We start from the raw sequence: 23,954 nt of genomic DNA, 5'->3' as shown, positions 1-23,954 counted from the left end.
TCCTCTCATTCTATTTTTATTATTTCTTTTTTTTTTCCTCCGAGTCCTTGTATGAGGACTTTTGTTTTGACAACTCCAGAACTTGGTATTTAACTCAAAGTTCCAGCGGCCTAAACTGTCGGTATTTTTGTTAATTCCTTGTAAGAATGTCTCAAAAGTTGTTGTGCCCCTCCCGCTGTACCTCCTTGTTATTCTTATCCTCTTCATGTTTTTTATTGAATATTATATTTGTTTATAATAAATGCAGTTCTAATGTCTGCTTGTTGAATAATGATGAAATTTTCTAATTTCTTCCTAAATTAATAGGTGAAACAAAAATTTATAACAGAAGGAATTTTTTATTTTTTCTTTAAAAACTAATTCTGACCTTTTGTTTTCAGGAAGCAATTACGATTCGTAACGTGGTGTTGTGTTATCAATGTTATTATTTATGTCAGTTCCTTTTACATTAAATCATACATATAGTATGATTTTATTATAGTTATACACAAAAAGACTTGAATATTTTATTTTTCTACTGTTCAGCTTTTTAAGCACTACTTTTCAGTTTTTTTGAATGGAAAATTTTTACTTTTCAGTTTTTAAGCAAAATGTACATACTGAAAATTATAAAATATATGAAAAAATTCAAGTAGGTACGAAAACCAAATATTAAAATTATAATTAACGACGTGACTCTTTTTAATTTTTAGTTTCTGAAAAATTTTATTTCGGTGTGCGTAGCGACATCTAACCGAAAAATGTTTCAATTCAGAATCTTTTACTTATTTCTGCTTTAAGTAAATTTGAAACCTATATAATACGTAAGTTAACACGGGAAAATTATGAATTTTATAAATGCGTAAAATTGCTTCTATTTTATCTATTTCTGTGGGAAATAATTAATTTTAAATAGTACGAGAAAAAAAAGAGTTGACCTTGTCAACTCTGTGATACCCGTACGAATTTGTTATATGTGCGAATAAATTTGACATAACTGACTATGTGACTTTAAGTTGCCGTATTACCATATTAATTTATGCAAAATTTCAGTACTGTGTTTCTCAAAATACTGTGTGTGCCAAACTACTATTTAAGTTGTACGGCAGCTACCAGAAGAAGTCAAGCAATTTCAATGACTTTTATCAAACACATTGGCCCTACTAATATATTCGCTCGTGTGAAATTTCAATACCACAGCTTTCATAGTTTCTGAGATATAGCCAAATAACTTTTGAAGTTGTATGGCAGGTACCAGAAGAAGTCCAGTAATTTCAACGACTTTCATCAGACACATTGGTCCTGCTAATATATTCATTTGTGTGAAATTTTAATAACATAGCTTTTATAATTTCTGAGATATAGCCAAATAAATTTTGAAATTGTATGGCAGCTACCCGAACCGGTACACAGATCATTCCCAATTTAAATAGGGTTCTGGCAATTACTACAATAAATCACTTGTGAAAATTTGGTGAACTTAGCTCAATTAGTTTTTGAGTTATCGTTGGGACGGACGAGCGGACGGACGGACAGACAAAGCTAAATCAACTCAGAATTTGACGGTGATCAAAAACATACACTTGGGTCTATGTCTAAGACCGTTATTTCTTAGCGTTACAAACGGTAAGGCAAATTTAGTATACCCTTCGAACATATGTACGTTCGTACGGGTATAAAAATCTTTGTATAAAAAGTTTAGATAATAAATAAATAAATTAACTTCGAACCAAGCTTTCAATTAAACTATCTAACATCTGAAATTATAGATCTTAATATTACAATTAATAGAATGATAGGTGGTATTGAGTATAGATTAGAATGTTCCCAAATATCAAATAATGACCATGAAAAGAATATTCTGCCACAGACAATGAACTTTTAGAAATAGTTCGAGGCAATCAACAATTTCCGACCATATCTTTTGAAAATTGAATATTTCCACAAATCATCCGTTGAAATATCTATTCGTTAAATACAAAGGAAGAGTTTTAGCCCCAAATATCAAAGATATTAAGGGAAGAGCCAATAACGCAGCAGACTTTGTACTTTGGCTAATATTAAAACAATATCTCAATAATTATCAGAAATTATACAAAATGACATTAACGATTACTTGACAATGAAAAAATAGAATCAAAATAGGAGTCACCTACACTTCGGTCAACTTTTGGTTTACAAAAGTAGTAAATTAACCGTAACAGAGTTTTCACGAGTTGAGTAATCATTTCATTTAGAAATATTGAAAATATAACATTCAACATTCCAAAGCTCACGACCTTTTTCTAACATAAAACCATTTTCATACAAAAAAATTATCAAAAGTTGTTTTACCTTGATCACTTTCCCATCCTCTCATTTTTTCCACTTTCTCCTCATTAAAATTAGAAAACGGAATTGTTGTTGCAATTGGTTCTAATTTATTATTTAAAAGCGGAGCTGACTTTGAAAAACATACCATTGTCGTTCTACTTTGACAACTAAAATAAGGCATTAAGTCTTGGTTTCCTTTTCTGTCTGTGTTGATAAAATTTTACTTGTGCTTGGTACATTGCTTGCTTTACTTACTGCTTCTGGCAAGTTTGTAATTGCATTCCTCGATGAGAGAACTCCAACGCTTCAACTTTGTGTTATTATTCCGGTTGCTAATCGGAAATGTCAATGACTGGTGATCAGTTAGAGTCTTGATTTTCTTTGTGCATATCAGTATTTACTTTTTGGACTGATTTGCTTTGAGAAGCCATTGGCTCTTGTTAATTTAGGGTTAAAGGACCACCGACTGCTGCAAAATAAGTAAATCTTCGATAACTGGATGTTAGATCGAGAAACTCTTTAAGGTCTTTAGGTGCTCGTCTTAGTTTTTACATACAAATATGATAAGGTCAGCGATGTGAACGTAGCAGATTTTTTTCTTTGAACTTCTTAAACACCTCATCGATCAGCCTTTGGAATAGTTTCCCAGGCTTGCGATAGTATTTGTGATATCCAGAATCAGGTACTCTAAAGTCGACTACTATTTTCTGTATTTCTTGATACCGGAAGCGTCCAGATTTCTTTCAAATGTCTAAATAAGGTAGTTGTACGGGCTAACTACTTGCAAATCTTTTTCTTCTTTGGCCAATCGTAGACTCTCTTGTGGAACAGTTTGACTGGTAGCTTCGATATTGTTTAAAACTTGTTCTGCTTTATTTAACCTTTTTTCTAATTTTTTTTATCATTTCTGGCTAATCAGCTGACAAACTCGATTGCGTTATGGTTTGTTGGTTTTCCTCCATATTTTTATTATTTTTTTTTTTATTATTTCTTGACTTTACTTACAAGATGTAGGCTTAATTGTTCATTCAAGTTGGCTTTGGTAAAGAATTCGCTTCTTGATCCACGTTTCCTCAAAGACTTGTGATTTTCTCGGATTGACGTTTCCTCGGATTGGTGGAAACCTCGTAGAGTTTCCGATTGAAATAAAACTTGCGGTAAATATTACTGATACAAGATGCCCATGCTATGTTCCCACGCGTATAGTTGTGGTATTTCGTAAACTGTGAGAAGTTCTGAAATTGTCCTTCTTCTCCTGGACATAGTAGTTGCCATTTTCCTTGAAGTTGCCTGCCTGACTTATGTCTAGCTAACGAGATTTATCGTGTTGAAGTTTTAATTCAAACTTTGAAATTAAATCCAAATCTTTATTGTACTACTTAATCGAGTTACAATTTAAAACTTTCTAAATCCTAAATATAGTTGCCAGAAGAAATGTGACAATAATCCAATCTTTTCAAATTTCGATGGGCCTTTCAGTGATAGTTCGCGGTGAATATCTGAATTCTTTCGTGATTTTTTTGCTGAATCATATTAACAACTATCCTAAATCTACCTTTATTGAATTTGCCACGAACTCTACAGTGGGTGAAAAACATCGTTAATATTTTAGCTGTTGCTTTTCTCGAGATAGAGATGTAGTTCCTGAAATAGCTTTACGTAAATGTCGTTTCCATTTAGCTTTCCTTTTTAATAATTCTCACTACAAAATTAATACATTATATTGTTTACCATAGTATTTATTTTATGATTGAAATTACTATACTAGAAAGAGTGGAACATTCGAGTTGAAATCAGGATGTTTGGTAACCGTACTTTCAAATCACCGTGAAAAATTCCCACCAAAATGATCATCCAGGAGATTTATTTTATGATATTAATATTAGATTCGAATTTTTTAAAAATGTTTTTAAATAAAACAAAAACTTTATATTCATTATCAGATCAAATTAATGTTTTATATCTTTAATGCTCACTCAAAATATTTCTACAATAGTTTGATTGTCACCTTAATATATGTACATTTTTTTCAAACTAATTTACAACAAAAGTGTAATATTATGAAATATATTATAAGTTAAAATCAATAATCACATCTTTCCATAATTCGCAAACTATTCCTAGATACTTAAATATACATACGTACACATATAGTAATTACATAGATATTTATTTATATTACTTTGAATCGGGCTTAAAGTCATTTAGCGGTTTCTCTATTGCCTGGATTAAATTAATTTTAAAATTATCTATGTTTAATTTGGATGGAAGCGAATTTTCCATTTCGGGTTTTGTTTCACGTGATAAAATGTGAGATGGAAAGTTCGATTGTTTAATTTGATTTTCTTGAGTTTTTTTTATATCATCTTCATTTTCATTATTATTGAAAAACGATTTATTTGCAAACTCTCTTGGTGGTATCGTTGTAGATTCTGGAGCGATATTAATTAGTCTCGTCCGTTTCTTCTTGGGCTCGATGTTATAGGAATTTATATTGCCTGAATGTCGATAAGACACGTGTTTTCGTAGAGCGTCTTTACTCCGGGATACATGTGGGCAGACACTACAGGAATACCTAAAATTAAATAAGTTCGCAGATATTATACTTTTCGCTGTAATTTTATTTACCTAATATTTTGATGAGTTTCCAGATGAACTCTCAAATTGTATTGATTACTTAATTGTTTCTGACAAATAAAGCATGTCGCATAAATTTTTGTGTTTGAGGATGATTTTGCGGGTTCAGCTGCAAGAGTATTTTTAATTTGCGTCATATCAACTGTAACATTTGATTGTATTATACCCGACAAAATATCTGTTGTAGGATTATTTCCAACACATATATCTTCAAAAAAATTAATATGATCTTCCGGCTTTTTTTCTATAATCGTTCTAGGTAAACGCTCTGAGCATGATTTCATTATTGAAAATTCGTTAGCGAAATTGCTGACAGCAATTGATGAGGATGACAGACATCTTAAAATGTCTGTTATTTTGTTGAAATTGTTTATGTTGTTCAAAATTTTTCTTTCGCCTTGTGGAACTTCATTTGCGTTAATACTGCTTTCTTGCAATTTTCCATTGTCCTGACTTCTGCTTAAATAGTTGTGATACTGCTCAAAATTATTTAAGAAGTTTGAATTTTGCACTTCATCTTCAGGAATAAAGTTTGAATATATACATTTCCTTGAAAATGCGTTTGTATTTGGGCTTCTATTATCATCACTTGGTTTAGATTCAAATTGATACATTTGAACTTTGTCTTCATTTATTTTCAAAATTTTATTTACATTCTGTACCTGGAATGGAAAAAAAACTAGAGTTTTCAATTGCTAATACTAAATATTATCCTACGTTTTTATGTTTTAAGTCTGCAAGTCCTTTAATACCCAACGTTTCAGCTAGAATTAATAATCCAGGAATTTGCTCTTCAAATACGTTTGTTTCTCCAGAATACATAAAAGATATTAAAGCTACAACTATCGAAAATTTTGCGCCAGGTAAAATTATTACTGGATGATAGGTTTGTTCTAAATTTCGAAATAGTTCTGCAAAAAAATTGCTACATGCGCTTAAAACAACGCGATGTGCTTGTAAGGTCTTCCCTTCGGCCGACAACGTGACATCTGTTAAACTGGATTGATTCAGTAATAAGGGAAGCGACGTTAAAAGGCTAGCCTAAAATTTGTAAATAGGTTAGCAATTTCGAAATTTGCCAAAGTAAATAAATTTTAAAAAATGCTTTAAAAAATGTAAAATAAATTATCTGTTAACGCCTGTATTGGATATTAGATAGATTTAACTACCATACTACACTTAGTTCCATATTTGTGTATTACATATGTATACATATATTGTTTATTTATGTAATTATATCATTGCAAAATGATCTCTTAATTTAAGATATTTCTGAGAAAGGTTATGACTAAGATCATTGTAAGTGGCGACATTTCAAACCAGCGATGGTGCTCGCCGATTCTGCGGGTGAGAAAAGAGCGGAATGGTTGATCAAGCGGGCGCTAGTATTCATTACACGGAACGCTAGTATACATTACATTTCCTAGTGCGTAATAACCGTCTTCGTCCCTAGAAACAGGAGCCAGAAATGGAGAAAACGTTCGTAATTCTCTAGATAGGGATGAATGACTTTTTTGTGGGACCATGAAGAAGGCTTATATTCTTTATTTTGAAAACAATGGGGAAGATAGTAGAAAAATTATATCTGCACAGGGATGCAGATGCGTATCAGAAAAAAGGTCTATAGAGAATTCTTTATAGCTGTTAGCTAGCACTGTGGATAGGACAATAGAATAAAAGGTAACCTTATGTCTGTTCTTACACAATTAGAGATCTATTATTATTATTACTTTCACAGCAATTATTATTAAATGATGTTTAGGGCGAGGACTTTCGGCCCTGTGGACTTGCATACAATTCAAGTTGCAGAGAAGAAATCGGAGGTAAATTACATGGCAGTGGTTTTTGATTGCAAGCTGTTATTTTGAAGTTACGACCAAATTGTGTGTGTGCGGGCCACCCTTGCACTTATGGCTTGCAGGTCATCTTCTGGGTGTATATCTTGGTTTCGATAACGCTTCTGAGCTATGGAGCGGCAGCATGGACAAGAAGAGTTGTTCCTGGAAAGACTAGGAAAAAACAGAAACCAATGCAGAGACTCCCATGCCTTTGCAACAGGGGGGCTATGAGATTGTGTTCAATTGCGGCAATGCAGCTGGTCTTGAGGTTAAACCTTTTAGCCTTGTTGTTTACCTTTCTAGCGAAGGCTGCCATTCTGAGGCTGCCATAATGTAATTGTTGTTATTACTATTATTGGAAGAAACATTTAAAATTAAATCTCGCAAAATGTAAAAATTCATATCAGTATACACACAATATGAATAGTCATTGTAATTGCTTTGAAATGATCTTGAATTTTACATAACAAAATATTAAACTCAAATGAAAAAATTGTACGTAACGCAGATGACAGATGAACGGCTTCAAATTATAGCTGCTTGAACACAAAACTTTGAATTAACAAACTGAAAATTTAAAAAAATGCTAAATATCTCAAAAAAACTCATTATATTTTTTCACGATGCGCTCCATCAGTTTTTAAACCTTTCTTCTTCTTGTCTGCGTATCCTTTCCAGGATATTAGCGATCACATCTCAAGTTATATCGGAGTACAGCCTTTCAATTTCGTCGTCGTCTGCTTTTGTTGTTGAAGCATATGTCTGAATAACATTTAAAGGTATTGGTTTTTACCATTATTGTTCGATCGGAATAGGGTATGACGTTGGTCACTGATTGAAGTAGTTTTTGGGATATTATGATGTCCACGCTGTTTCTATGGTTCGCATTATCGTTACCGGAATAAAACATTTTTGCGTATTTTGTTTGACATTCGCCAGAGTTTGGTAAAAAGGTTTCGTTGAAGCTAAGAATATCAATTTTTAACCTTTCCATTTCTTTAGCAGTGCTTGCAAACTTACCACCCTTATAGAAACTTCTTATGTTCCAGGTAACAATCTTTATGTGTTGCTTTTTTTTACCTCCGGGGATTCTTAGCACCCTCGTATTGTTGGAGGATGAGGACCGTTCCTTATTTTATACTTGCATGTGATTTTAAAAGTTTGCTGTACGTAAATTTTATGGTACGCGTGCCGTTTTGCAGCTAATGTGGTAATTTATGGAGTTAATAAGAAAGTTTGCTCTAGCTTCAACAGTAGCCAATGTGTCACTCCTCCTCTACACATTCATACGATTTTTTTTTCGAAAAAAGCTCCAACAAATCACCTCCCGAAAGCTGTAACACTTTAATCTTAGCAGGCAAATAATGCACACAATACATCGCGCACAGGGTGGATATGTTTCTTTTTAGCACTTTTCCAAAAAATTTTTGAAAAAAAGTGCTTATTAGTTTCACTCTCTCCGTCCGTCCATCCGTCCGTCTGTCCGTGTGTCTATTTACAAAACTTCTACACCCTTGAAGAAAACTGAAATTTTATACGCACATAGATCTTTACTAGAAATTTATTTCCGTACAATCAAATTTTTACCTATCTCCCCCCCCTCTAGAACTTATACCCCTCCAAAACTATAAAAATGGCCTTTTTTAACTATTTGTTGCAATGAATTTGTTGCAAGGCAGCGGCTTGCTTTCCCTAGCGCAGTATACTATAGTTAAACTTTAGAAAAACAAAATGGCCGTTCAAATTTACCGTTATCTAAAGTCTTTTTTTTCCAAATTTTTGATTTGGTTTTTCTTCTAGACCCCAGCCTGTAGAAGCTTAAAATTTTAGGACTTTTAGACGTTAACAAAAAGTTTTTTTCGTTAGAAAAACTTTTTTTCCATCTCCACCCCCTCTCAAGTTATCGTCTCTTGAAATTTGTAAAATTTGAATTTTTGACACCTTATACTTCCGAAACCACAAGCTTTTTCAAATTTCTATAAACACAAAAAGCTAACGGTAAATTCCATGACATTAAAAAATGTAATTATTTTGCTTAGCTCACACAATTAACCCTTAAAATCGAGCATTATATTAACCCCACTTTACATTAATTTTTGCTTTATTTCAAAGACTGCATAAATCGTTCATCCTAAATATATGTAATCCTAGAAATAGTTTTGTATACAGGATTCAGTTAGCTCCTATGCCACTCAAGAAGATTATTTTAAATATTTAAAACTAATAAAACTAAAGAAAGTCATGCGTTCAATCACAGCTCAAGTACGTCTCGGAAGTTTCTACGAAATAGCTTAGCAGATTTGGATAACTGCAATAATTTTAAATATTTGAAGTAATAAAGCTCTATAAAGTGTATGAAGGGTTGCATTTTAGGAAATATTTTAGAATTTTAGCGATATGTTTTAGCGTTTCCGGGTAGCTGAATAGCTGGGTAGCACCAGAAATGATTGGAGTGACATCAGGAAATTTGGTAACAAATTATAGTTGACAAATAATACTCAATTATACATGTTCAAAAAATGTTTAAAACAATGTTAAACGACTTTTTAAAAAACTTTTAAGAGGTGATAAAAAAAGTACTTCAATTAAATGTGATCAATAAACTCAAGATTTTTTGAAATTATTCCAAAGAAGAAAACTGTTGAGTCCTCAATTTTCGCATTTAGAAGTACAAAATTTAATTAATAGATGGTTTTATAGCGGAGGTGGTTTATTTTATACATTCTCGTTTATAAGGAGAGTAATAAAAATTTGTTTTAGGTTTACAAATATTTAACAAAAGTAAAATTTCTACACGATATTTTGTAAGCACTCCTTGAAATATAAGTACAAAGCGATCTTTTAAGCGAGATGCTTTTAAAAGCTCTGAAAATATTTTTTCTTTAGTTAAGTAAAAATAAAGTTGGGTCAAACCAATGGTTTGTATTTTAGCATTTTTCCCTTCAAGAAATGAAAATATTACTTTGAAAAACATTCTGTGTAAACCTACCACACTATTAAAATTTTTTTCATTCATATACGAGATTATTTCTAGGATTGCATATATTTAGGATGAACGATTTATGCAGTCTTTCAAATAAAGCAAAAATAAATTTTATAATTCTCGATTTTAAGGGTTATTTGTGTGAGTTAAGAAAAATAGTTATATTTTTTAATGTCATCCGATTTACCGTTAGCTTTTTGAGGTTTTGTTAATATAAGGTGTCAAATATTCAAATTTTACAAATTTCGAGTGGCGATAACTTGAGAGTTGGTGGAGATAGACTATTTATTAATGTCTGAAAGCTGTTAAAATTTCAGACTTTTACAACCTGGGATTTAGGAGAAAACCCACATCAAAAATTTGGAAAAGACCGATTTTATATAACGTAAATTTTAGCGGCCATTTTGTTTTTTTAAAGTTCAAGTATAGTGTGCCGTGAAAGAAGAAGCAAGCCACTGCCTTCTGTGTTTGCAAAATTTCAAAAATGCTTATAGTTCTGCCACAATAAATAGTGGAATAATCGTATTTGTCGGGTTTTTGGGGGGTATAGATTGTATAGGGGGGGAGGGGGGAGAAAAAGCACATTTTTCAAAAAATTTTTTTAGAAAAGAGGTAAAAATGAAAAAAAAATTAGAAAAAAAAAGATAAAACTGTAACAAAAACAAAAAAAAGGAATAGAATTTTTCAATAAAATGTTACATTGATGGTACACATGGTTATTTTTGGAACAAAAAAAATAAAGACACTTACAGTTTCTTGTATTCTCAAATTTTTTGCATACGCTCTAATTGGGACTTAGTAAATTAGAAAGTAAGTTAATTAGATAACTTACAAACGATTTTTTTTAATACGGTTGGGTTAAATATGTTTTATCTCATTTTTGATTTCTCATATGTTTCAAAGGTTGAATTCGAGTTGTACTAAAGTAATACACGTGGCTTAACTCAAAAACCTCATTGATGACGTGGACTGTGCGTATAGTATTAAAATTTAAAGTGTTTAAGCTAAAATATAAATATAATTAAGTAAAAGACATTTTACTAATAAAAACCACTAACATTTTAAAATTGTTTTAAAATCGAACTCTCTTCTTTAAAAATTTTTAATTGTTTTAATTTTTAAGAAACCTAAATAAAAAAAACTTTATAACAAGTAAAAACGTTTTAGAGGTTATGAGCCATACAACTCCGAAAGTTAATTTTAAATATTTGGAAAAATATTAAAGCTAGATTCATAAAACCCAGTGGTCGCGTGTCTAATTTCAGGTCAGATAATATATTTCTGGAGTTTTGGTAGAATAGCTTGACAGGTTCGAGGACCTGCCAAACAACTCCGAGAGTTAAATTACATTTTACAGATCAGACATAATATCCGTAAAGTTTCTATTGAATGGTTTGACAGGTTCAAGTAATTGCAATTTAGCGATCATGGTTATTTCTAAATATTTCAAAAACTAATTTTTAAACTCAGATTTTCATAGTGCAGATTGTTATTCAATCGGTTTATACCGATTGAAACGCTCTTGTTTTTTTTTTTTTACACTTTATATTAGGGACGGATTTCTCATATATGCAAAGTATGTATTTTCAATGAGCGACAAAAAACAGGGGCGCCATTATAAACTTAAAAAAAAACCTAAATTAAAAAAAAAATTTTTTTCATCCAAAAAAAGGATTCCAGAATTATTTTTATATCAATTTGCAGGAAAATGAACTTGATAAAATGTACTAAAAACAAACGTAATATTTTATTCCTAATAATATAAAAAATGTGCATGAAAAAATAAGTTAGTTACGGAAAACGTTAAGCATTGATCTACACATATTTTCTATTCGCACCGTATAACAAAAAATGTTCATAGAATTGAAATTATTCATATATTTTGTTACTATCTATATTTTTTTATCTTTTTCATTCTAATTTATTATACAAATGCGCTACATATTTTTTTGAATGATATGTGTCATCAGAATTACAATTATTAATTTATCTTTTTATATACCACAGCCATCTTTGGGTATATACCACAGTCATCACTGGGTGTCTCGTAACAAAGTGCACTGCTATATGCCATTATATAGGATCTCATGAGTAAAAAGACTTTTGTTTGGAGACCCAGTTCACAGCTCAACAGGTGTGGAGCTACAGGGGCTTAAAGTAAATTATGACTGATTTTTTTACTTTTTGAAATTTTAAGTATAACTCCGCGACTGTGTAAGACAGATGCATTAACAAACATTATTTGGAAGCTTCAGCGTAAGGGATTTTCTATAAATATCTACATTAGTTATAATCTGTTCAGATTTCGGAATCACGTGACTTTATAGTTCGAAAAAGTTTAAATTTTAATTTTCTTTTAAAAAACGTTAATTTTCTAGGTGACGTAACATGTGAGCTTTCTCCAATTTTAGGACGGGTGACAACCTTGACAACTCAGCTTCAATTAGGTGTATGAATGATCACACTACCTGATGAATGATGTGGTTTAGGAGTTATTGAGAAAAATAGAGTACAGTAATTGCTATTTTATACCAATTTTTTTGTTTCAATGACTTAGAAAAATGTGCAACAACCATTTAAAGTGGTTTCTCTGTACTGTTTTACAAATGTTCAACTTAACAACCGAATTTCCCTCACATTTGCGAAATTTAATGGCTTGGAGAATAGCATATGAGTATACTCTTATATTAGGTATTTTCGAATATATTAGAAATATTCATGGTGATTTGGAATGTTTGAAAAATAAAAAACGATTAAATACAAAAAATATGCAGAAATTATTTTATTTCATTTAAATATTAACAAAATTAAATTTTTTGTTCTTACAAACTAGATACTTATTACAGGTACCAAATTACCTTATAATAAGTTACAGGTAACAAAATATTTTTGAGGTAAAACCAAAGTAGAAAATATATAAAAAAATTGTTTTTAAAAAAGTTGGGTCAAACCAATGGTCTGTATTGTATCACTTTTCCCTTCAACAAGTGAAAATACTGCTTTTAAATACAGTCTTTATATACTTACTACACTATTAAAATTATTTTCTTTCATATACAAAATTATTTCTAGGATTGCATATATTTAGGATGAACGATTTATGCAGTCTTTGAAATAAAGCAAAAATTAATATAAAGTGGGGTTAACATAATGCTCGATTTTAAGGGTTAATTTTTTGAGTTAAGCAAAATAATTATATTTTTTAATGTCATGGAATTTACCGTTAGCTTTTTGTGTTTATAGAAATTCGAAAAAGCTTGCGGTTTCGGAAATATAAGATGTCAAAAATTCAAATTTTACAAATTTCAAAAGACGATAACTTGATAGGGGGAAGAGATGGAAAAAAATTTTTTTCTAACGAAATGAACTATTTGTTAACGTCTAAAAGTCCTAAAATTTTAAGCTTCTACAGGCTGGGGTCTAGAAGAAAAACCAAATCAAAAATTTGGAAAAAAAAGACTTTAGATTACGGTAAATTTGAACGGCCATTTTGTTTTTCTAAAGTTTAACTATAGTATACTGCGCTAGGGAAAGCAAGCCGCTGCCTTTTTGCGTTTGCAAAATTTCAAAAATGCTTATGGTTTCATTGCAACAAATAGTTAAAAAAGGCCATTTTTATAGTTTTGGAGGGGTATAAGTTCTAGAGGGGGGGAGATAGGTAAAAATTTTGTTCTACGGAAATAAGTTTCTAGTAAAGATCTATGTGCGTATAAAATTTCAGCTTTCTATCTTCAAGGGTCGGGAAGTTCTGTAAACAGACGTACAGACAGAGTGAAAGTAATAAGCACTTTTTTTCAAAAATTTTTTGGAAAAGTGCTAAAAACAAGTAAGGTGAATAAATTAAGAAAAATTTATCGGATAAAAAAATTTTGGAACTGTGTAAATAGCCAAATCGGATTGTTTAATTATGTTTTACAGTTTGCGTGCTGAAATGATCAATGTCATGCAAAAAAATTTTTTTGTAAAATTGATATGAAAATTTGATCCACACGCCAACGATTTTGGATATGGATCAAAATGCATCACAAATCGAATTTTAAGTGGAGGTGGATCAAAATGACATCGGCATATCTACGAAACTAAATGAGATAGCGAAAATCTGATTACATACACGAAAAGATCATCGTCGAAAACCTATGAAAGTGGTCTTAAGTCAGAAATTTCGAAAGTGACGTATGGATAAATATAGCACTCAATACTTTGTTTTATCTATTTTGCGTGCAATACTTTATCGAATCTTTCTGTAAACTAAAATTTATTATAATACAAATTTTTTATTTTGAAGAATTTCTTATTTTAACATATGAATAATCGCAGACGCATGTTCAACGATTTTTTTATTCAAGAAACGAGAACGAATTATAGTATGATTGTCGTTTCAAGGTTTTTATTTTTTTTATTATTATTATTGTTTTTGTTATTCAAAACTTATTTTCATTAAATTTTTTTTTTTGAAAATGTTCCCACAAAATGCTCAAGGAATCATGGAAGCAAAAGTGTGTTATATTACAGTTCTCGTTTCACGGTGAAGCATAATAATATAAAGTTTGCATTGTACAGTGTGACTCTTCAAATCTTTTAATTTTAGGCATGTAATTATCTTTTATTTCTAATAGATTCATTTTTATAGTTAACTATTCTTATAATCAACTAGAACAATATCTTCATTTATTAAGATAACTTCTTTTTGCGTTTTTGGGGTTGCTTCAATTCGGATTCTTGAAAACAATTTTTAATTATATTCTGGAATTTGTATTATTATGACAAGTTGGTGTCTGATATAGTTAATTTGGTATATTTTATGTATAAGTTTGATATCGTCTTCTATTTGTAAAAGTTCTGATTTCCATTGAAACTATTTAAGTATTGAGGAATAATGTCTTGTTGTGAATTTATATATTTGGTGATATTTTTGATTTGGTTGGAAATTTCGTAGTTTATCCCAATTTGTTTATCATTTTCTGTGATTAGGTCAGTATTTGTTTTGGTTAGGGTTTCTAATTTAGATTTGATTTCTATTTCGTCATTGCAGTCCCTGGTGCCGGTTGTATATGTATTTAAGTCCAGTTTTTTTTTGTGCGGTCTTATATTGCTTATTTTTTGTTCTAGTAAATTGGAGTTATATAGAAGTGGGTTGTACTTTGGGTTTGTTTGGTCTGGTATTGAGAGGGTATTTTTGTGGATTGAGTTTTTTGGGCTTATATACTCAATAATATAGACAGTATGTAAAATTTTTTTTATAACTTTTTATTATTCTTACGTCCTCTAATTTTATCGTTATAAAGCCGCTATTTCCATTTAGATTTTGTAGCTCTAATAATTAAAAATGTGCTTTTGTGATAGTTGTAGAATTAGATGCAGTATTATAATGTACTGAAAGGGAAGTAGATTCACTTTTGCGTCTTGTTCTTTTATTTTTTTTGCTTTGCTTTAATGGTGGTTGAATTAATATTTTAAAATTTCTTTTCTTTTTAGCACTTTTCTAAAAAAATTTTGAAAAAAAGTGCTTATTAGTTGCACTCTGTCCATCCGCCTGTCCGTATCTGTGTGTCTGTTTATAAAACTTCTATACCCTTAAAGATAAAAAGGTAAAATTTTATATGTACATAGATCTTTACTAGAAATTTATTTCCGTAAAACAAAATTTTCATCTGTCTCTCCCGTTCTTAAAGTTATACCCCCCTTAAAGTTATATAAAAATGGTACATGTTAATCAGTTATTGCAGTGAAACAATAAACATTTTTCAAATTTTGTAAAAGCAGGGAAATAGTGGCTGGCTTACTCTATTGTGGCATACCATCTCTGAACTTTAAAAAGCAAAATGGCCGTTTTGCCAGTTTGTTTTTGCCAAATTTTTGATACCGTCTTTTAGCACTTTTCCAAAAATTTTTTGAAAAAAAGTGCTTATTAGTTTCACTCTGTCCGTCCGTCCGTCAGTCTGTCCGTCCGTCCGTCCGTGTACACTTTTTTGTTTACAAAACTTCTACACTCTTGAAGATAGAAAACTTAAATTTAACACCTACATAGACCTTTACTAGAAACTTATTTCCGTAGAACAAAATTTTTACCTATCTCCGCCCCCCTCTAGAAGTTATACCTCTCCAAAACCCTAAAAATGGCCTTTTTTAACTATTTGTTGCAATGAAACCATAAGCATTTTTGAAATTTTGCAAACGCAAAAAGGCAGTGGCTTGCTTCCTCTAGCGCGGTATACTATATTTAAACTTTAAAAAAACAAAATTGCCGTTCAAATTTACCGTTATCTAAAGTCTTTTTTTTCCAAATTTTTGATGTCGTTTATCTTCTAGACCCCTGTTTGTAGAAGCTTTAAATTTTAGGAGCTTTTAGACATTAAAAAATAATTCATTTCGTTAGAAGAAAATTTTTTCCCGTCTCCACCCCTCTCAAGTTATACCCTCTTGAAATGTGTAAAATTTGAATTTTTGACACCTTATATTTCCGAAACTGCAAGTTTTTTGAAACATCTATAAATGCAAAAAGCTAACGGTAAATTCCATGACATTAAAAAATATAATTATTTTTCTTAACTCACACAATTAAACCTTAAAATCGAGCATTATGTTAACCCCACTTTATATTAATTTTTGCTTTATTTCAAAGACTGCATATATGCATCATCCTAAATATATGCAATCCTAGAAATAGTTTCGTTTATGAATGAAAATAATTTTAATAGTGTGGTAGGTGTACGTAGACTGTATTTACAAGCAGTATTTTCGCTTGCTAAAGGGAAAAGTGCTAAAATGCAAACCATTGGTTTGACCCAACTTTATCTTCTAAACCATACGTTACAGTAGCTTGAAATTAGCAGCTCTTAGATATTCATAAATAGTTTATTTCGTTTGAAGAAAATTTTTTCCCACCACCATCCCCTTTCTGAATATTTGGCATACTTTATTTCCGAAACCACAGGCTTTTTCAAATTTGTATTAGCGCGGAAAGCCAACGGTAAGTTCCATGCCATTAAAAAACAATTATTTTTCTTAACTCACACAATTAACCCTTAAAATCGAGCATTGTGTTAATCCCCCTTTAAATTAATTTTTGATTTAGTAATAATTCAAAGACTGGATAAATATTCTTTAATTTTTCCGTTTAGGAAATCGATTGGTTTGACATTTTTGGCGGAATGAACTGTGTTGTAATAGACGTTTGTAGGTCTCATTAATTTTTCTTTCACTGTACCAGTGTCGACTCCTTCACGTATCTGAGTAACTTTATATGTGCGTTTAAAAAGTTGTGCTATCTCTCGATGTCGGAGTTCGCCGAGTGGTGCATTGCTGGTCATGTAAAAATTTTCTAAACGGGAGGGCTTTCAGTCTCAACTCGTTATCAACGACAATTTTTTTTAAGTATCCGGCTATTAAAAGGTATTGTAAACTTATTAGTTTAAATTCCAGCCAAGTGTGTGAGTTTATTCTAACAGCCTGCGCGAATTTGTTGAACTTGTCTATGAAAGTTACGAATAGCGTTTTGTCTAGACTGTGAAAAACGTCAATGTGAACTATTTGATTCGAGCTTGAAGGTGTTTCTGTAATTATATATTTTGGTTTCGGAGGACTTCTGTCCTTGTGAGGAGATATCACAACTTTCACAATTTTTATGCATCTCCTCAGACACCTCCATAATTCCCCTATTATTGTTTCTGAGATGCTCTTCTTCTATCAACTTGACTAGGTTTTCCTTGTCGGTAACGTCTTGAAGGACTCTATTACATTTAATAACTACGGTTTGAAGAAAAATATTCCTGGTAGACAATTCGGAGTGTTTTGAGAAAATTTGGGTCTTCTACATGTGCAAATGTTGTTGAAATTGGGTTTTGCAATTTTTCTGTCTAATTTTTCGGTATTTATAATTTTCCTAGACTTATTAAATAATTCTTAATTTTTTACTTTTAGGTGTCCTGAATTCGTTTTTTTATGATTATTTTTCATTTTGTCTTTTTTATGATTTGTCTCTTAATACATTTAATGTAGCTTTTCTTGTATGGAAATAATCTTTACAAATTTCCCGTAAAAGCCTGTCAGTACAAGAAACTACTTTATTTGTTTCGAAGTTCTTGGCATTGGAAACTCTCCAACGCACTGTTTTTTTTCGGGTTCGGTTTTATCCCTTCCAAAGTGTTAGTTTTTAGGATAAAATTTGATTTGTTAGTTTGGAGCGAAAATTCAAAATTATTTTCAAAAATCCGAAGAGAAAATTTTATTATAATGCAACAAAAAAGTTTATATATTTTTTTCCTTCTTTTTTAAATATAATTTCAAGTTTTTATATGATTTCATGCTATTTAAGTTAATAATTAAATTTTAAAGAGAACAATAAATATTTTAATTTATCGAAAAGAAAAATTGGATATAATAAAATTTTTTTTTTACTTCCCCAAGATCTGTTACATATACAGCTATTCTACAATAGCTGTATAATCTGTGTATGTTTGTGTACTATAATAAGTTAAGTACAGATAGATAATTCACGTAGAACAAAAATTTTCAAAGCATTTGTTTTATTCTCCAAGACCACCCGCAAACAAAAAGTTAGAACAAAAAATTCAAAGGGTTTTCTTTCAGTAGCTTTTCTGTTTCTTTTAATGATTGCATGGCTCTTTTACTTTTTCTCTTTTCAAGAATTTGTGCGTTTAATTATTGTCACAACTTTTTATTAATAGTAATATTATTTATAAATAAATAAAAAACTCTGCCTCCTTTAAATTTAGATTGTCGAGCTATATCATTGAATTTACTTCTTCCAGTCTTTTGAAAATTTTAATCAAAGAATCTGCATGTTCTACAAGTGAAGAAGAACAAATTATAATGTCGTCCACATAAACGAGATAGATTTTGTAAATGTAATCCTTCAAAATAATTTATCAATTTTCAAAAAGTTGCCGGGGTGTTTTCAGTCCGAATGGCATACGTAGAAACTCATAGTGCCGTCTCCGAAACTAAAAGCCATCTTGTGGACATCGTTTTCCTTAATTTCTCTTTGATGACACCCCTTAGCAAAAGTCGTAAAATACTTTGAGAGTATTTTACAATTCGAAGTATTTTAGTACCCCTCCAGAGTCGTAAAATACTGTTATCGTCCGAGTACGTTATGTTGGGGATAGAGAAAATGTCATTCATCGCCATTTCGTTCAGCTTACAATAATCGATAACAACTCGTTATTTATTCCTTCCGCTGGCGTCGGCCTTCTTGGGGACGATCTAAACGGGGGCCGAATATGACAAGGCACTGTGTCCTTCTCCAATATATCGGATATGCGTTTATTTACTTCCTTGTTATGGATCTGTGGATAACGATACGATCTTACAAGGATTGGTACGTTACTGGTTTTACGAATTGGATGTGTAACTAATATTCGTATAGGATAAGTTGAAATCTCCCTGATAAAATATTTTGGAGAATAATAAATTAGAAATTTTTGTCTTCAACTTCTTCGATAATGTTAAAATTATCTGAATTTACTTTTTGGATTTCCATAAGGCTTAAATTAATTAAATTCCCAAACATTGTAATTTTCTGCACTATAATTTCCTACACTATAAACCGCCTAAGGAGTTCTACTCCTTTAGGTAATTTAACCCTTTCTTTTTCTGTAATGGGGTTAGTAATTAGTGATTCCTTTTTGTTTTTAAGTTATAACTAAAATTCTCGTGTTCGTGAGAAAAAAGTTATTTTATGCTCCTATGTTTTATAATTAAAGTTTTGTTTTCATAATCTATTTTCCCTTGTAGCGGTAATAAAATGTTGTTTCCTATTATTCTGCGTAAGTTTTATGAAACGAAATTAAATTAAATTCTACTTTTAATCTGGGTCACCAAGTTTTTTTTTTTGTTTTTATTTTTTTTTGTTTTTGTTTTTTTTTGTTTTTATTGAATTTCTTATGAATCATAAAATCATAAAATATCGTTCCTGTGTATTCTTTTACAATTTAAGTAAAAAATTTTTTTTTCTTATTTCTTAATTTTGAATTTAATTACATAAGCTGATTCAAGTAACTCGACGATAGGAGCAATTCTTTAACCCTCTTTTTAAAATTTTTTATATTAGGTATATTTTTTATGTTCTCAGGTAGCCGATTATATAATTTTGACCGTTTAACAGAAATTCTCTGTAAGATAATGAAGTGCGACTTTTCCCAATACATACATTATTTCTAAATCGCGTGTTAAACTCATGATTGAATCTTGCAATAGAAGTACTACTTGTATGGCTATTGTTATTTAGAATTTTGTATATACCCAGGATTTGTTGAAATTGGTGTATCCCTTTTACAGGTAAAACGCGACTCAAAGAATGCAAGTTATAGGTATTATATAACAAAGGTATATTAAGAATATTCTTTAAAATTTTATTCTTAATACCTGTAACCTTCTGATAACCCCATGTCCCGAATTGCAGCACTATAAGACAAAATTGAATGAACTAAAGAAAATTTTATTCTTGTACTTGTACATACAAATTCCATTAAAAGCGCTTAATTTACTATTAATTCTTTCTATGTGCGAAAACCAATTTAAATTTTTATCAAATATTATATAACTCAGAAATTTAACATCATCTACTTCACGCAATATGTGATTTTGTCACCAAGTTTTTTTTTTTGTTTTTATTTTTTTTTGTTTTTGTTTTTTTTTGTTTTTATTGAATTTCTTATGAATCATAAAATCATAAAATATCGTTCCTGTGTATTCTTTTACAATTTAAGTAAAAAATTTTTTTTTCTTATTTCTTAATTTTGAATTTAATTACATAAGCTGATTCAAGTAACTCGACGATAGGAGCAATTCTTTAACCCTCTTTTTAAAATTTTTTATATTAGGTATATTTTTTATGTTCTCAGGTAGCCGATTATATAATTTTGACCGTTTAACAGAAATTCTCTGTAAGATAATGAAGTGCGACTTTTCCCAATCCATACATTATTTCTAAATCGCGTGTTAAACTCATGATTGAATCTTGCAATAGAAGTACTACTTGTATGGCTATTGTTATTTAGAATTTTGTATATACCCAGGATTTGTTGAAATTGGTGTATCCCTTTTACAGGTAAAACGCGACTCAAAGAATGCAAGTTATAGGTATTATATAACAAAGGTATATTAAGAATATTCTTTAAAATTTTATTCTTAATACCTGTAACCTTCTGATAACCCCATGTCCCGAATTGCAGCACTATAAGACAAAATTGAATGAACTAAAGAAAATTTTATTCTTGTACTTGTACATACAAATTCCATTAAAAGCGCTTAATTTACTATTAATTCTTTCTATGTGCGAAAACCAATTTAAATTTTTATCAAATATTATATAACTCAGAAATTTAACATCATCTACTTCACGCAATATGTGATTTTGAAAATTGATGCACATATTATCTAAATTTCTTTGACGAGTCCCCAAAACTAATGATTCTGATTTCTGAAGCATTCACTTCATTCTTATTTATTCTAAAATATTCTGATAAAATAAATAAATCATGTTGTATTTGAGCTTCAACTAGCTTTAAATCATTACCAGGAAAAAATAAACTACAGTCGTCCGCGAACAGAAATAATTTACCCATTAATAGTAATCTATGAATGTCATTAATAAATATTAAGAATAAAAGAGGTTTTAATATTGATCCCTGCGGTATATCAATATCAACATTTTTAGTAGAACTTTTTGTTTCCCTAAAAACTACAAATTGCTTCCGATGCTGCAAGTAGCTACTTATTAATGTAATCGATCTAGCAGAGCAACCAAAATATCCTAATTTAGTGATAAGAATATCATGGTCAATATTATTGAACGCCTTTCTTAAATCAATAAATACACCTGCAACCATATTAAAATAAGATAATTTATCACATAACAAATCAATAACATCCCCTAAAGCATTTTTGGGTAATCTTTAAAATAATCTTGGCAAACATTGATGGTACCGATATCGGTCGATAATTTGAAATATCAAATTTATTACTATCCTTAAATATAGGTGTAACCTTCTGAATTTTTAGTGCATCAGGATAGACGCCAGAAGTTACAATTTTATTATACAGAGTTGACAAAATAGATGCGAAAGTAGCTGAAAAATCTTTTATTACTTGAATAAAAATATTATCCTAACCAACTGAATTTTTATTATTAAGATGCTTTAAAATATCAAGTACCTCAGAAATTTTGCTCTTAGGAAAATCAAAGTTTGAATATTCATGATAGAGAGTCCCAAAAAAGTTTACATCATTATAAGAAATACTGTTAATATGATTGGATATATTTCTACCTATACTAACAAAAGAGGTGTTAAATTTATTTACAATGTCAATAGGCTCATTTAAAACAACTGCACCATTACCGTCTTCATCAAATAAAGAAACGGTCTCCCTCTCAACTCTTCCTGTAAAATCATTTAAAACCCGTCAAAGTTTTTTTTGGTCAGACCCACATGACCGTATACCGAAATGATAATATCTACTTCTACAATTTCTTATAGAATGATTTACAACCTTTTTGATTTTTACCTAATCGTTAAAGAAATCAACATTATTAGGGTTTTTTTGTATCTTTTCCTCATCTAATTAAGTTGTCTAATTAAATTTTTAAGACTATCATTTAACCATGGAGCAAATTGATCTCTTTTATCATAAGTAACAACACTGGTGTTTGTCTTAGTGCTGATAATACTTCTAATATCAGAAATCAAGTGATCACACATATCATTGACATTTAGATCAATTTACTTATTGAAATTGTTGAATTAATTATTATACCTGCAACATTAGAAAAACTGGTTCTAGGTTTTATAAATTGATGGTTATTAGAAATGTTAACAATCTTGTTCAAATTTACCATGATAATATTATGATCACTTATATTATTTTCAATTGCACACGCATTAATTTTTAAAAGATTATCATTTGTAAAAACATGATCAATACAAGAAGAATTTTTTGGCCTGGTGATTAAGTTGTGTTGGTGGTAATAATTAAAAGAAGAGAGAAATGATAAATAGTTGGTCTTTAACGAATAATTATTAAAAAAATCCACATTAGTATCGCCGGACATTATACACGGGAAAGTTAATATCTTATTTAACAACTTTTCAATAGTTATTAGAAAAGAATAAAAGCAACATTTTAGTGATCTATAAGAGCAAGTGTCGAGGAGGACTTACAGACTTATCGGAATCACATGAAGAGTAATCGCCATCAAAATGGTTTAAATAGTGACGGACCCACTCTTAAAGCCTCCCATAGTAGTCTTGTGACCATTCGTCCCATCAAATCATCTGTTTTCCTTAACATATTTTACCATAATTGTAGCGGTTTAAGAGGAAAGCTTAAAAATCTTTTTATTGACGCGAAATCTTGCAATTTTAATATTTTAATTCTTACGGAAACGTGGTTGAACGATTCTTTCAAAAATGAGGAAATACTTGACAGTAATTGGTCTGTATACAGAAAAGACCGTGATAATACAACTACTGGTCAACCCAGGGGGGGGGCGTTTTGATCGCCCTCAATAATCGGTTACCAAACCAATTGGTATCCACTTCAGTTTTTTCCACATTCGACCATTAATTTATCAAAATATACTTAGGTAGATTCCATACCTATGTGGGAGTGGTTTACTTTCCCCCTTATTCTGACGAATCCTCTTATAACGATTTCTTTACCATATGTAACGAAATATTTTCACAAATGCATGAGGATGATGAGATAGTTGTGCTAGGTGATTTTAATCGGTCGGCTTTATCGTTTATCAACGACGAATATGATAACCATCTTCTTCCAGTCAACTTCATGGAAGACATTGATTTTAATCTCATTAGTACGTTCTATGGGAACGACTTGCAGCAGGTGGTACGTTACCCAAATGAAAGAGGTAATTGGTTGGACTTAGCTTTCTCAAATGCCTATGACAGCATACGGGTCCGACTTGCTACAAACGAAGAGAACCTTTTCAAAAATTCTATTCATCATAATGCATATAATTGTTCTCGAATTTCCTAATAACAAACTTAAGTTCTCTAAATCTTACAATAAAGAGATTGTATATGATTTTCTTAACGCCGACTACAACGGCATCAATTATGCCCTTAGCTTAATTAATTGGAACGATATGCTCCATCAGCACAATTTAGACAATATTGTTTCCGATTTTTACTCTATTTTGTTCAGAATAATTGACGCCCATA

The 23,954-nt window shown here is 30.5% G+C and overlaps 1 protein-coding gene across 2 annotated transcripts in view; it reads right to left on the bottom strand.

Annotated features, from left to right (window-relative positions):
* Window positions 1-4,224: 4,224 nt before the first annotated feature.
* The window catches only part of LOC129613902 (zinc finger and BTB domain-containing protein 14), a 36,424-nt gene continuing 16,694 nt past the window's right edge, over window positions 4,225-23,954 (bottom strand). For both annotated transcript variants that reach the window (XM_055528222.1, XM_055528221.1), the window contains 3 exons: window positions 5,647-5,970; window positions 4,921-5,591; window positions 4,225-4,867 (listed from right to left, as the gene is read on the bottom strand). In XM_055528222.1, coding sequence (XP_055384197.1) covers window positions 4,471-4,867; window positions 4,921-5,591; window positions 5,647-5,751 — 1,173 coding nt within the window. In that variant the 5' untranslated portion in view covers window positions 5,752-5,970 and the 3' untranslated portion in view covers window positions 4,225-4,470. The remainder of the gene's footprint in view (window positions 4,868-4,920; window positions 5,592-5,646; window positions 5,971-23,954) is intronic.

Source organism: Condylostylus longicornis, unplaced genomic scaffold, assembly GCF_029603195.1.
Source record: "Condylostylus longicornis isolate FDR11 unplaced genomic scaffold, ASM2960319v2 ptg000096l, whole genome shotgun sequence".
NCBI lineage: Eukaryota > Metazoa > Arthropoda > Insecta > Diptera > Dolichopodidae > Condylostylus > Condylostylus longicornis.
This window is presented reverse-complemented; position numbering and strand designations above follow the sequence as displayed.